Below are 15,756 nucleotides of genomic sequence, written 5' to 3' on the forward strand. Positions count from 1 at the left end.
GGGCTGTGGAGGGGGCGGGAGAGGCTGGCTTACGCTCTTAGTGGTATGCTGAGAGGCTGACCTAGCTGCCGGACAGACTACCGGGGGGATCCAGACATTATTATCGGGGAATTTGCAGAGCCTGGACCAGCTCTGTGATGTCGGCCAGCAGCGGACTTCAGCCTGCTGTCAGCTGAATCTGGGTCACAGGTGTGCAGAACTTAGACCCTTTTCACACTGGGGTGGTGCGGGCATCAGCGGTAAAGCGGCACTATTTTTAGCCCCCGCTAGCGGCCGGAGAAGGGTTAAAACCGCCCGCAAAGCGCCAATGCACTGGCGCTTTGCCGGCGGTATAGCCACGCTGCCCCCTTGATTTCAATGAGTAGGAGCGGTGAATACACAGCTCCAAAGATGCTGCTAGCAGGACTTTTTTACCGTCCTGCTAGCACACCGCTCCAGTGTGAAAGTCCTCCAGTTTTTACCACTATTTTTACCGATATAGTGCCTGAAAAAGGCCTCAGTGTGAAAGGGGCCTAAGTGCACTCCTGTGACCCACAGGAGACATGTGGCCAAAAGAGTTGTTCAGACCTGATTGGTTGATAACTAAATAGTCACAGTTCATAGTGATATCACATGGAAGTTTTTTTTTTTTTTTTTTTTTTTTGTGCCGATATATTTTCTAGTGGGACAGCAATGAGCAAATTTATTATCAGAAAATCTTGTGATCGGTATCTCTCAGAAATGTGTTAAATGTAGCTTGCCTTCTTTTTGTTTTTACAGAAACGCCTCCAAAGGAACACCTTGCCTGAGTGACCTCTCCCATGTTGAACGTTTCAGAGACTGCTGGCTGGAACACCATTTGGAATTAAATGTTTACATTCTGACCAGGGACGCGGACTCTCAGACACATATCAGAATGGAAACCCTCATAAAAGACCTGTGCAGACATATTGAGGGTCATTCTAGCTCTCAGGTAAGTTTCTTATGGAACCAAGAATGATGAAATTGTGCGGAGCTATAGAAATAATTTCTAAGCTTTGTGCCCCTCTTCTACCACTGCTCACCTCTGCAATCAGTTTTCTTATACTGCTCATGTCTGTGCTCCATCTCCTGCCACCACGTTTGCTTCCTTTCTCCTAACACTGTTCACTTTGCTTCCACTCTACTGCCTCCAGTCACCTCTGTGCCCCCTCTTCAAGCACCGCTTGCCTCTGTGCCCCCTCTTCAAGCACCGCTTGCCTCTGTGCCCCCTCTTCAAGCACCGCTTGCCTCTGTGCCCCCTCTTCAAGCACCGCTTGCCTCTGTGCCCCCTCTTCAAGCACCGCTTGCCTCTGTGCCCCCTCTTCAAGCACCGCTTGCCTCTGTGCCCCCTCTTCAAGCACCGCTTGCCTCTGTGCCCCCTTCTTCAACCATTTCTCGCCTCTGTGCCCCCTCTTCCGCCACCTCTCGCCTCTGTGCCCCCTCTTCCGCCACCTCTCGCCTCTGTGTCCCCTCTTCCGCCACCTCTCGCCTCTGTGTCCCCTCTTCCGCCACCTCTCGCCTCTGTGCCCCCTCTTCCGCCACCTCTCGCCTCTGTGCCCCCTCTTCCGCCACCTCTCGCCTCTTGTGCCCCCTCTTCCGCCACCTCTCGCCTCTGTGCCCCCTCTTCCGCCACCTCTCGCCTCTGTGCCCCCTCTTCCGCCACCTCTCGCCTCTGTGCCCCCTCTTCCGCCACCTCTCGCCTCTGTGCCCCCTCTTCCGCCACCTCTCGCCTCTGTGCCCCCTCTTCCGCCACCTCTCGCCTCTGTGCCCCCTCTTCCGCCACCTCTCGCCTCTGTGTCCCCTCTTCCGCCACCTCTCGCCTCTGTGTCCCCTCTTCCGCCACCTCTCGCCTCTGTGCCCCCTCTTCCGCCACCTCTCGCCTCTGTGCCCCCTCTTCCGCCACCTCTCGCCTCTGTGCCCCCTCTTCCGCCACCTCTCGCCTCTGTGCCCCCTCTTCCGCCACCTCTCGCCTCTGTGCCCCCTCTTCCGCCACCTCTCGCCTCTGTGCCCCCTCTTCCGCCACCTCTCGCCTCTGTGGCCTCCTCTTCCGCCACCGCTCGCCTCTGTGGCCTCCTCTTCCGCCACCGCTCGCCTCTGTGGCCTCCTCTTCCGCCACCGCTCGCCTCTGTGGCCTCCTCTTCCGCCACCGCTCGCCTCTGTGGCCCCTCTTCCGCCACCGCTCGCCTCTGTGGCCCCTCTTCCGCCACCGCTCGCCTCTGTGGCCCCTCTTCCGCCACCGCTCGCCTCTGTGCCCCCTCTTCCGCCACCGCTCGCCTCTGTGCCCCCTCTTCCGCCACCGCTCTCCTCTGTGCCCCCTCTTCCGCCACCGCTCGCCTCTTTCCCCCCTCTTCCGCCACCGCTCGCCTCTGTGCCCCCTCTTCCGCCACCGCTCGCCTCTGTGCCCCCTCTTCCGCCACCGCTCGCCTCTGTGCCCCCTCTTCCGCCACCGCTCGCCTCTGTGCCCCCTCTTCCGCCACCGCTCGCCTCTGTGCCCCCTCTTCCGCCACCGCTCGCCTCTGTGCCCCCTCTTCCGCCACCGCTCGCCTCTGTGCCCCCTCTTCCGCCACCGCTCGCCTCTGTGCCCCCTCTTCAAGCACCGCTCGCCTCTGTGCCCCCTCTTCCGCCACCGCTCGCCTCTGTGCCCCCTCTTCCGCCACCGCTCGCCTCTGTGCCCCCTCTTCCGCCACCGCTCGCCTCTGTGCCCCCTCTTCCGCCACCGCTCGCCTCTGTGCCCCCTCTTCCGCCACCGCTCGCCTCTGTGCCCCCTCTTCCGCCACCGCTCGCCTCTGTGCCCCCTCTTCCGCCACTGCTCGCCTCTGTGCCCCCTCTTCAAGCACCGCTCGCCTCTGTGCCCCCTCTTCAAGCACCGCTCGCCTCTGTGCCCCCTCTTCAAGCACCGCTCGCCTCTGTGCCCCCTCTTCAAGCACCGCTCGCCTCTGTGCCCCCTCTTCAAGCACCGCTCGCCTCTGGGCCCCCTCTTCAAGCACCGCTCGCCTCTGGGCCCCCTCTTCAAGCACCGCTCGCCTCTGGGCCCCCTCTTCAAGCACCGCTCGCCTCTGGGCCCCCTCTTCAAGCACCGCTCGCCTCTGGGCCCCCTCTTCAAGCACCGCTCGCCTCTGGGCCCCCTCTTCAAGCACCGCTCGCCTCTGGGCCCCCTCTTCAAGCACCGCTCGCCTCTGGGCCCCCTCTTCAAGCACCGCTCGCCTCTGGGCCCCCTCTTCAAGCACCGCTCGCCTCTGGGCCCCCTCTTCAAGCACCGCTCGCCTCTGGGCCCCCTCTTCAAGCACCGCTCGCCTCTGGGCCCCCTCTTCAAGCACCGCTCGCCTCTGGGCCCCCTCTTCAAGCACCGCTCGCCTCTGGGCCCCCTCTTCAAGCACCGCTCGCCTCTGGGCCCCCTCTTCAAGCACCGCTCGCCTCTGGGCCCCCTCTTCAAGCACCGCTCGCCTCTGGGCCCCCTCTTCAAGCACCGCTCGCCTCTGGGCCCCCTCTTCAAGCACCGCTCGCCTCGGGGGCCCCCTCTTCAAGCAGTGCTTTAAGTTGGCTTCTCTTCAACCACCTCTTGCCTCTGTGCCCCCTTTTCTACCACTACTCACCTACTGCACCCCTCTTCTTCCACTGCTCAATTCTGTACCCCCCCACACTCACCTCTATGCCCTCTTTTCTACCTCTGCACCTCCTATTATACCTCTGCATCCTCTGCTTATACTCTTAAAAAAAAAAAAAAAAAAAGTAAACGTTTTTAGTGTAGTCACTTTGAGGTTCTTTACAGGTTTGATGCCAAAAAGGCTGTCCAGAGCGCCACCTAGTGTATGGCTGGGTTTTTGTTTTACAGTAGTGAAGTAGAATTCACCGAGCCAGTCCTTATAGAAGTCAATAGGTAGATTTTATCTAGATATTTTTTTATTTTTTTACAAAAAGGGTTCTTTCGTAATTGAAATAATGCATGCATTAAACATATAATGTTTGTAAATGCTCACCACACACGTTGCAATGTGATCTCTGCTAGATCTAGCAACAAGTATATATTACAAGGATCCTGTCTGACTGTATAGAAATTGGTTGGATAATTAAAGTAGGTCCATATATTACAAAGGTTTGCCAGATCTAAAATTGATTGTACAGAGATTGATTTGTACGGTGAGAATGTGACGTGTGGTGAGCCTTAAAGTGGATCTTCACGGCATCTGAGCACCCCAAACTAAAAATATTATTTAATTCATTCCTACTATTTAAAGCAAACTCCCCCATCCATCCATGTCTCCATGCTTTATTTTTATTTTTTTACTTTTTTGAGAAATTACTTTGAAATGCATTCCCCTAGAATTTCTGGCCGTGGCCATCTTGAGTAAGGGCAAGTGAGTCATATGTAGCATTTACTTCCTGGAATCCATCTCCCCTTATCTCAAGCGTGCATGCAGGAGAGTGTGCTTAGCTGAGAAAACCCCTCCTCCTCTCCTCCCCTCCTCCCCTCCTGAACACTCCTGGGACCTATGCCATCATTTGCCTAGGCAAGAAACTAGTAAGAAACTGAAAAAAACTTTAAAAAAAAATAAGTTTTAAACAAATATGATATATGTTCCTATTTACTAATACTCTCAGTATGAGGATTACAAATAATCAATGTTGATTGGAAGAGTGAAGTTCCACTTTAATGACAAATGACACTTATGACACCCATCATGTTAGGTTTGTGTCTTTCAAGGTCCAGGAATCTGTGCTCACCAATGGGGATGTTTGTAAAGTCTATTTTATTTAAAGTGTTTGTAAAGGCAGAAGTTTTTTTATCGTCGTGCATTCTATACATTAAGAGAAAAAGCCTTCTGTGTGCAGCAGCACAGCCCATAAGCCCCCCTAATACTTACCTGAGGACCCTCTAGCTCCAGCGATCTTGTAGGAATGTCTCAGGTGACCCTCCGCTTTGTCAATCAGTCAGTCAGCCAATGAGAATAGAAAGAGGGTGGGCCTGGACCGCAGCTCAGTGTCTGAATGGACACAGGTAGATGTGACTCGGGTGTCCCCATAGCAAGCGGCTTGCTGTGGGGGCACCCAACAAGAGGGAGGGGGCCAGGAGAGCAAAAGAGGGACCCGAGAAGAGGAGGATCCACTACACAGTGCAGGTAAGTTATAACAGGTTTGTTATTTTTAATAAAAACAAGACTTTAAAATCACGTTAAAGTATACAGTAAGTTCTTCACACAGGCAGTGCCTTCTAAAGAGCAGTCTGCGTTGGATCGTTTTTCAGAGGGCATTTGTCAGGCTGTGGGGAGGTGTTATGTTGCAGCATCACCGTCTGTTTTAACCCTATAAATGGGGCACTAACCCACTGCCATTGCGTGCTTTGTACACAGTTGCGGTGTGGCCCCACAGACCTGAGTTAGTCACGGCGGCAATGCCTGGTGGAAGAGACATGCTGTTTAATTGATGCTGCATTGTGTATACAACACATTGGTATTCAGGCTGGTAATCAAGGGGTGGTAAAACGGCAGCCCAACTGGTTTTACGAGCTCCCAGCCGCACACCTGAATTATGCCAAAATGACAGCATTGTTTATGTACTTTTTGGATGGAGTAGAGGGGGATTAGAACACCTGTCAGGTTTTTATTTCTGCCTGTGTCCCTGTTAGGGAAATTTACCATCTCTATATTTGTCCTGTTTACCATTATCACCAAGAGTGAAAGTGCAAGAGTCTCAAATATTGTGTTGGACAACTCAGGATATCCTCTCACTTCCTGTTGTGGCTACGGGACAGGAAGTGAAGGGAAATTTCCCCAAAGGGACAGCGATGACAAAAACCCTTCTTTAAACTATCCAAAGTGGGGGGGAGGAGGGGGGGGGGGGTGTTTTCAGGTCTACTTTAAAGCGGTAGTAAACCACAGCAATAAAAAAAAAAAAAACAGAAAGAAAACCTTTGCCCTGCAAAATATCAGCATAATGTGCTAGTATGCCTCGCATGCTAGCATATTATGAAATACTTGTTTTAAAATGAAGCCCTCCAGCGGCGTGCTGTCACTGCTGATAGGGCTTCCATTTTCCCTCAGTCTTCCTTCCAGGTCTGCGGACTCTGACTGTGAGTGACTGGAGCCCTGACGTCACTCCCGCATGTGCACGGTATGCCGGACCTTCAGAGCGCATGCGTGGGTGCTGTCACCAGCTGCATTCAGGGTGAATATCCCCTGATCAGGTCCCCGTTTAGGAGATATTCATTTTTACCTACAGGACAGCTTTATTATAGGCTTACCTGTAGGTAAAAAAAAAAAAAAACACACACAGCGGTCTTTACTACCGCTTTAAAGCGGAGTCCCACCCAAAAATTTAACTTCCGCTTTTCCGGTTCCCCCCACCCCCCTCCGGTGTCACATTTGGCACCTTTCAAGGGGGAGCAGATACCTATAAAGTCCAGGTATTTGCTCCCACTTCTGGCGATAGATCGCTGCAACGGTGATCTACACCATGTCCGGTCCCTCCTCCGTCTCCCCGCCCCCTGTCTTCTGGGAGACACACGGGTCCCAGAAGACAGCAGGGACCAGTCAGTACGCGCAGCACATGTACAGTAGGGAACCCGGCTATGATGCCACAAGGCTTCACTTCCTGATTCTCTTACCGCAGATCGGCTTCGGGTGAGGACATCACGGGCGCCCTGGACAGGTAAGTGTCCTAATATTAAAAGTCAGCAGCTGCAGTATTTTAAATATTGAAAGTATTTGTAGCTGCTGACTTTTCCATTTTTTTTAAAAAAAAATGTTGTCTGCTTTAAGGCAACGTTTCTAGCTAATGTAGCCTCCAATCATTTGATGTGTCTAGATGAAAGTCACAAATGAGTTTCAGTGTGTAGTATATTATATGTATTTTACACACCTCCCAGCTTTTTGAGAAGGAAGCGAGGGACGGCTATTAGAAAAAATATGTAGGCATAGGACACACCCCCTGCCACGCCCCCTTAAAGGAGAATTGTACAAAAAATTATAAAAACATGAGTGCTTTTTTATTTTTTTTTATTTTTTTTACACTACTTTTCCTTTTTATATTGGCTTTTGAAATGCACAAATGCAGCAATTTAGAAATTGGATGAAAGGTTTAGCACTTTTTGAAAGCTAAATAGTGCATTTTACATACAACTGTATAGATCGGACCAAAATGAGGGACAAGCTACTGTATGGTATATATAGACTGCAATCTTCAGGGGGTTAGGTTCTATATACACTGAGCTTAGTAAAGCTTCATCGACCAACCAACACTAGCAGAGTCCTTGTGCTTCCATTGTCCGCACACACGATCATGTATTCAGAATGAACAGATTTTTCCTTTAACGATGCAAATGGAGCACATTTTTTTTTTTACAAATCGCCTCTCTTCCTTTTTAAGTTTATCAATCTGATGAAAATTCTTTGTTTGCAACACTTACATTTCTGTTGGGCCGTGCCCTTTTACCACCGAGATATGTTCAGTAGTAGTTAGTCTTAATGCGGAACTTGTGGTCAGGAAGTAGAGTATTGCTTTATCTAGAAAACAAACATCATTTTTGTTACATTTATTCTGCTGCAGTTAAATTGAGAAGGTTTTTTTTCCCCCTCCCATGAATCTAATAAATAGCCAAGCATGTGAAGTAAACTAATAAACACCTAAAACGTCAATTATTTTCAACTCTAAACTTTAATTCATTGGTGTTCCTCTTGCTTGTTTTGTTTCTGACTTCGATTATAAAGCCTGTATTTGTTGTCGCTTGTTTGGTAACACTCACACTATACCATTGCTTTTTAGGTCTGTTTCACATGGCTTGAGTTTGTAGAAGCAGCAAGCTTTGACAAAGCATTTGCAGGGCTTTGAGCAATCATTATTGAAGCTTTTAAAGCTCCAGTTTGTAAATGTTGAACACATATCCTAATGGAAGTGTTGATCGTCACTTTAACCACTTGCTGACCGCCGATATACATCGGCACAATGGCTGGCAGCGGTGGGAAAATGGCCGTACCTGTACATTCCCTTTTAATTGGCGGGGCTAGTGGGCGCTCACCCGCCGCGTACAAGCGCGACCGCGGACTCAATGTTCGGTGTCCCGTGGTCATGTCATGGAGCTGCAGAACGGGGTGATGTCTACTTAAACAAGGCATTTCCCCGTTCTGCCCAATGACTTGACGGGGATCTATGTCAGAGGTAGTTCATCCCCACCCCCCACAGTTAGAATCACTCCCTAGGACACACTTAAAGTGGAAGTAAACTCCCCTATCGTTTTCAGCCAAGGAAGCTGCCATCTTTGCCTCTGTTTAATCTTCAACTGCTATGGTGCTGCACATGTGATTCGTTATGACACCAGCCATTGGATGGTTTGATAGTTTGGTTGAGAGCACAGCCAATGTGCAGTTAGCGTTCCCGGCATGCTTTTTTTTTTTTTTAACTGTTTAAATCGATGGGTTTACTTCCACTTTAACGCCTTGATTGGGTGATTAAGCCCTTCCCTGTCAGTGTCATTTACACAGTAATCAGTGCATTTTTATAGCACTGGTCACTGTATAAATGACAATGGTCACAAAATAGTGTCAAACGTGTCCGCCATAATATCGCAGTCACAATAAAAATTGCAGATCGCACCATTACTAATAAAAAATAAATAAATAATAAGACGCCATAAATCTATCCCCATTTTGTAAACGCTTTAACTTTTGCGCAAACCAATCCATTTTTTTTGCGCAAACCAAACCAAACCAATTGCGATTTTTTTTTTTTATTTTTTTTTTTTTTTTAAGCAAAAATTTAGAAAAATACGTATCGGCCCAAACTGAGGAAAAAAATATATATATATTTTTGGGGAATATTTATTATAGCAAAAAATATAGTTTTTTTTTCCAAAATTGGCTAATTATTTTTTGTTTATAGCGCAAAAAATAAAAACCGCAGAGGTGATCAAATATCACCAAAAGAAAGTTCTATTTGCATCAAAAAAAGACATCAAGTTTGTTTTGGTGTAAATTCTCACCACCGCGCAATTGTCAGTTAAAGCGACGCAGTGCTGAATCACAAAAAGTGCTCTGGTCAAGAAGGGGGTAAAATCTTCCGGGGCTCAAGCGGTTAAGCTGCTAGCAGGCTACAGCATTCTTTTGAAAAATGTGTAAAGCTTGCTAGCAGCTTGCTTAACCACTTTCAGACCGGACCATTTTGCTGGTCAATGACCAGAGGTCTTTTTACAATTTGGCACTGCGCTGCTTTAACTGCTAATTGCACGGTCATGCAATGTTGTACCCAAACAAAATTTGCGTCCTTTTTTCCCACAAATAGAGCTTTCTTTAAGGCCGGGTTCACACCGCTGCGATGCGGGAATGCCGCGAATCCGCAGCGTTTTCCCGCATCGCATTACTCCCGCCGGCAGTTCACACTGCCCTATGCGGACGGCTGGGAGTGTCAATGATATGTTAATGACACCCCCAGATCCGTCCGCATATCGCAGTGCGATCTGCCGACTCGCACAGGAATCGGATCGCATGGTGTGAACCCCCATGCGATCCGATTCTGTTGCGGACCAAAAAAAGGGTCCCGTGCGAGTTTGCTGCGGGAGCGCTGCGAATTCAGCCATACTATCTGTATGGCTGAACTCGCATCGCTACGGAGATCGGATGTGATTTGCGGTGCGAATCACATCCGGATCTCCCCCCGCAGCAGTGTGAACCCAGCCTAAAGGTATTTGACTGACTCTGCGATTTTTATTTTTTGCGATATAAACGTAAAAAGACCGCAAATTTTGAAAAAAAATATTTTCTACTTTTTGTTGTTAGAAAAATCCAATAAACTCAATTTTAGTCATACATTTAGGCCAAAATGTATTCAGCCACATGTCTTTGGTAAAAAAAAAGTCAATAACTGTATATTTATTGGTTTGCGCAAAAGTTGTCACATCTACAAACTAAGGTACGTTTTCTGGAATTTACGCAGCTTTTAGTTTGACTGCCTATCTCATTTCTTGAGGTGCTAAAATGGCAGGGCAGTACAAAACCCCCCCAAATGACCCCATTTTGGAAAGTAGACACCCCTAAGGAAATTGATAAGTGGCATGTTGAGCCCATCGAATATTTTATTTTTTTGCCTCAAGCGATTGAATAATGACAAAAAAAATATATATATTTTTTTTTTACACAAAGTTGTCACTAAATGATATATTGCTCACACATGCCATGGTTATATGTGGAATTGTACCCCAAAATACATTCTGCTGCTTCTCCTGAGTACGGGGATACCACATATGTGGGACTTTTTGGGAGCCTAGCCTCGTACGGGGCCCCGAAAACCAAGCACCGCCTTCAGGCTTTCTAAGGGCGTACATTTTTGACTTCACTCCTCACTACCTATTACTACCTATTACAGTTTTGAAGGCCATAAAATGCCAAGATGGCACAAACCCCCCCCCAAATGACCCCATTTTAGAAAGTAGACACCCCAAGCTATTTGCTGAGAGGCATGTTGAGTCCATGGAATATTTTATATTTTGCCACAAGTTGCGGGAAAATTACAAACTTTTTTTTTTTTTCACAAAGTTGTCACTAAATGATATATTGCTCACACATGCCATGGGCATATGTGAAATGACACCCCAAAATAAATTCTGCTTCCTCTCCTGAGTACGGGGATACCACATGTGTGGGATTTTTTGGGAGCCTAGCCGTGTACGGGGCCCCGAAAACCAAGCACTGCCTTCAGGATTTCTAAGGGTGTAAATTTTTGATTTTACTCCTCACTACCTATCGCAGTTTTGAAGGCCATAAAATGCCAAGATGGCACAAACCCCCCCAAATGACCCCATTTTGGAAAGTAGACACCCCTAAATTTAGGGGGAAAACTAGTGAGACTCACAGGTAAAAAAGCACCTAGGCTGTCAGCGACTGTATCAAAACGCTACAAAAAAAACTGTTAGCGATCACAGGGATCAGGCCTGACTCTGCGAACGCTGCAGTTATGTGTGTTGTGTTTTGTAAGTGACAGTGATCGATCGATACTGCACTTGGGTGGGCTGGGCTGGGCTGGGCTTGGCGGAGGGGCTAAATGCAGGTGCTAGCAGGTATCTGGGCTGATCCCGCTAACAATGCGTTTTGGGAAACCTAAACTGCTGGCGACGCTAATATAGATCTGATCAGATACTATATTACTAAGGGAGGTGTATGCTTTGTGCGTGGGTGTTAGCGGTACTGGCACTAACCTGACGCTGCCTGGGGCGACGCAGACCTTATCTGACCCTCAAACTTATATCACCCGCCGGGTGATCAGGGGGTTAAACCTTTATTAGGTAATAAATGGCGGGTGCCCTGAAACTATAAAAAAACCAGCGTCACCTGTAACAGTTATATGGTGATCACTGGTGAAAGGGTTAACTAGGGTGCAATCAGGGGGCTTTATGCGGTAGTATATGGGGGTCCCTGGCGCTATAAAAAGCTGCGGCGAACCTAAATACCTACCTGCCTAACTAGCGTCACCTGTGACACTAATACAGCGATCAGAAAAACAATCGCTTATTAGGCTGGGTTCACACTGGAGTGATGCGGGAACGCCACGAATCTGTGGCGGGTTCCCGCATCACACTGCCCTATGCGAACTGCTGGGAGTGTCAGTGAAATGTTAATGACACCCCCAGATCAGGTCGCATATCGCAGTGCGATCTGCAAACTCGGACAGGAATCGGATCGCATGGTGTGAACACCCATGCGATCCGATTCTGCTGCGGACCAAAAAAAGGGTCCCGTGCGAGTTTGCAGCGGGTGCGATGCGAATTCAGCCATACTATCTGTATGGCTGAACTCGAATCGCACAGAGATCGGATGTGATTTGCACTGCAGTGCGGTGCGAATCACATCCGTTCTCATAAACCGCTGCAATGTGAACCCAGCCTTAGTGACACTGGCGACGGGGGGTGATCACGGGGTTAAACCTTTATTGGGGGGGGGTTAGGGGGGTACCCTAGAACTAAAGGGGGCTAACCCTAACTGCCCTAACAGTTATTACACTCACAAATGACACCAATGCAAAAAAAATAAAAAAAATGCAATTGGTGTCACTGTGACTGGGGGTGATTGGGGGGGGTGATCGGGGGGTGAAGGGGGGGTGAGAGTGTGCCTGGCATGTTCTACTGTATTGTGTAGTGTTGGTGCAACTCACCGATCCTCTCTCCTCGGTGCCGGAACGAAAAATACCGACACGGAGGAGAGATTACATCACTTCCTCTGCCTGTGTTTACATTACAGGAGAGGAAGTGATGTCACGCTGCACTTCCATTCGTCAGGAGCGATTGCGAGGGGGTGGCCATGAACGAATGGCCGCCCCCTCATCCCGGATCGCTCCTGAACGGATTCCGACCGCCGCTGGCACCGGGGGGGGCCCGATCGGGTCCCCCACCCGCGGGAAGGCAGGGACGTACAGGTACGCCCATATGCCTGCCCGTGCCATTCTGTCGACGTACATCGTCGTGCGGCGGTCGGCAACTGGTTAAAGTGACGATCAGCACTTCCATTAGGATCTGTGTTCAACATTTACCAACTGGAGCTGAATGGTTCTTTAAAAGCTTCAACAGAGAGAGAGAGGCAAGCTGTCTAAGCCCTCGTTCACATTGAATGCGGCTTTAAAATTGTTGTGCGACTTCATCAGAAATCGCACAATTTCAAAGCCACATTTCAGTGCGACTTGAAAGACATCTGTGCAGCTAATTGCATTGAATTGTATTGAAGTCGCACCCAACATCGCTAAAAGTAATGGAACCACTTTTGAAAATCAGCGCGGCATTGATTGGAAGGGTGCCATCGCCATCAATAGGCTGCGACATGTCATGTGATTTGATCTTTCAAATCGCATTACAAATCGCTCCAATGTGAACAAGGCTTAGGTCAATTTTACACAGCCGTCCGCTTGATTAATTGCAGTGTGAGCAACAAGCTTTGATCGGAGCTTTTAGCAAGCTTTATTGAAGTTTTTAAAGTACAATTTGGCTCCCGTATGGCCAAGTTAAACACGGATTCTAATGGGAGTGTTGATTGCCACCTTAAACAAGCTGCTAGCAGGCTTCAGCACTTTTTGAAGCTTATTGAAAGCCCCAGCAGCTTGCTTCAAGTGGCAATCAGCACTCCTATTCAGGTCTGTGTTCAACATTTACAACCTGGAGCTGAATTGTACTTTAAAATCTTTGCTGCTCACACGGCTCCTGTTTAAGCTAAAGCCTGCGTGAAACAGGCCTTAGTGTTGCTTGCAGTATTTGCAGAGGTTGCGCAAATTGCGTTGTTTATGGGCAGATACGCATTGTATTGAACACAGTGATCAAATCTTTGCTGTTGTGTTCGGCATCTTAAGATGATTTGCATATTTTAATAATATTTTGTTAAAGTGCTATTCATAGAAGCTAGGATTGCACCGATACTTTTTTTTTTTGCTTGCTGGCGAATACAAGTACCAATACTTTCAGTCAAGTACTCACCAATACCGATACCTCTGCGGTGCCATTTGAGCCCATACAAAATGAATGGGCTTGAATTGCACTGCAGAGAATCGCATGCGATTTGAACAGGAATGCGCACCGTATTTCTGCACCGCTCCTGTTTAAATCCAGGCGGAAAGTCACTATGACAGGCCTGGGTTCACGCAGGAGCGGTGGGCGGAAACAGCATGTGATTCGGACAGGAATCGCACCGCATTCCTTTTCAGTTCTTTGCAGTGCGATTTGAGCTCATTTATTTTGTATGGGCTCAAATTGCAATGCAAATGTATTGGTTTCCAGTATCGGAGCATTTGCACGAGTACCTGTATCAGTGCATCCCTAAAAGAAGCCATAGTATTTTCTCTATAAATGATACATAACCTATAAATGAAGGACAGGCGGATGATTGAAAGGTCCACCCCCCCCTCCATTCATAGATCATGTTCCATTCGTAGGGGCTGTAGCATGGCTTCTATGAATGGCAGAAAAGGTGGGTAGAGTTGTGCATTCTTGAGAGCTTGTAACAGCTCTTTGGTTGTAGTAACCCCTGCTGCAGCAGAAGAATGGTGGGGAGGGGGGCAGGATAGAGGAGGATTTCACCTAATAGAAAATGAATCGACACAAGGGACACATCCTACTGATTGAAAGGTATGTCCCTTGTGCTGATCGTTCTGTTTGTGATTTTTTGTCTGCACTCAAGCTTTAACGTCACTGGCTGTTTTGTTGAAATAGAAGTAAAGCTTTATTTTCCATGTGAAATAGAGTAAGGGAGGGTTATGGCCCCTGTTTTGTTTTGCCACCTGTGCCCCATTGGTGACATTTACCTTCACTTCCTGTCCCATTGCCAAAACAGGAAGTGCGAGGAAATCCCTACAAAGCAAGGAAATCTTTGTCGCCAGAACTAGTTTCCCCTTCTTCAAGCATGGATCCAGCACCAACAGATTTTCTCTCTATTTCTGTTCTGGGGACAACACAAAATTATGGGATTTGTTTTAATTTTTCACTCTTGACGATAACAGTAAACAGGACAAACAGAGGGAGGGGATCTCCCTAATGGGGGGCACGGACCGCAATAAACACCTAATCCCTAATTTTACCAAGACTTAAAAAAATAAAAGGAAAAATAAGTGGCTTTTTTTTATTCTTGTAACAGAAAATTTTGCTTGTGTGTGTGTGGCTGTGTCTGTGTGTGTATACATACATACATACACCATATTGCCAAAAATAATTAGGACGCCTGCCTTTACAACACACATGAACTTTAATGGCATTTCAGTCTTACTCTGTAGGGTTCAATATTGAGTTGGCCCACCCTTTGCATCTATAAGGCCTCTTTCACACGGGGCGGATCAGTAATGATCCACCCCGTGATGATCCGCTCGCTCAGCGGGGATCGCTCCGTTGTCCCCGCTGAGCCGGCTGCGGACAGGGCGGTCTCCGCACACTGTGCAGGGACCGCCCTGTCAGCTCTCCGCTCTCCTCTATGGGGATCGGATGAGCATGGACCGTCTGTCCGTGTTCATCTGATCCGCTCTGCAGACGGATAGAAAAATAGGATTTTCCTCCGTCTGCATAATCGGACTGTTGCGGAGGCGGAGGAAATCGGGTGTTTGCGGATGTTCATCCGCAGACACCCGCTATCCCATAGGGATGAATGTATGGCCCGTATTTCATCCGCAAACGGATGGATGAAATACGGACATATCGTCCGCATGTGTGAAAGGGGCCTTACAGCTTCAACTCTTCTGGGAAGACTGTCCTCAAAATTTAGGAGTGTGTCTATGGTAATGTTTGACCATTCTTCCAGAAGCGCATTTGTGAGGTCAGGCACTGATGTTGGACGAGAAGGCCTGGCTCGCAGTCTCCGCTCCCAAACGTGTTCTATCGGGTTGAGGTCAGGCAAGTCAAGTCAAGTTCCTCCACCCCAAACTCGTTCATCTATGTCTTGCTTTCCGCACTGATCCAAGTAATTTGGTGGAGGGGGGATTATGGTGTAGGGTTGTTTTTCAGGGGCTTTAGTTCCAGTGAAGGGAACTTGACTACATTTTGGACAATTTCATGCTCTTGACTTTGTGCACAAAGCAAGGTCTATAAAGACATGGATGAGCAACTTTGGGGTGGAGGAACTTGAATGGCCTGCACAGAGTCCTGACCTCCACCTGATGGAACACGTTTGGGATGAATTAGAGCGGAGACCTTCTTGTCCAACATCAGTGCTCCACCTCACAAATGTGCTTCTAGAAAAATAGTTGAACGTTCCCATAGACACACTCCTAAACCTTGTGGACAGCCTTCCCAGAAGAGTTGAAGCTGTTCTA

General features: G+C 48.4%; 1 protein-coding gene across 7 annotated transcripts in view; it reads left to right on the forward strand.

The window, feature by feature from the left end:
- The window catches only part of AKAP13 (A-kinase anchoring protein 13), a 440,963-nt gene that overhangs the window by 222,614 nt on the left and 202,593 nt on the right, over window positions 1-15,756 (forward strand). For all 7 annotated transcript variants that reach the window (XM_077472410.1, XM_077472415.1, XM_077472413.1 and 4 more), the window contains one exon: window positions 760-952. In XM_077472410.1, the coding sequence (XP_077328536.1) occupies window positions 760-952 (193 nt within the window). The remainder of the gene's footprint in view (window positions 1-759; window positions 953-15,756) is intronic.

The sequence above is a fragment of the Lithobates pipiens genome, unplaced genomic scaffold, assembly GCF_037356315.1.
Source record: "Lithobates pipiens isolate NorthernLeopardFrog02 unplaced genomic scaffold, aLitPip1_a1.2 Scaffold_8, whole genome shotgun sequence".
NCBI classification, from domain to species: Eukaryota; Metazoa; Chordata; class Amphibia; order Anura; family Ranidae; genus Lithobates; species Lithobates pipiens.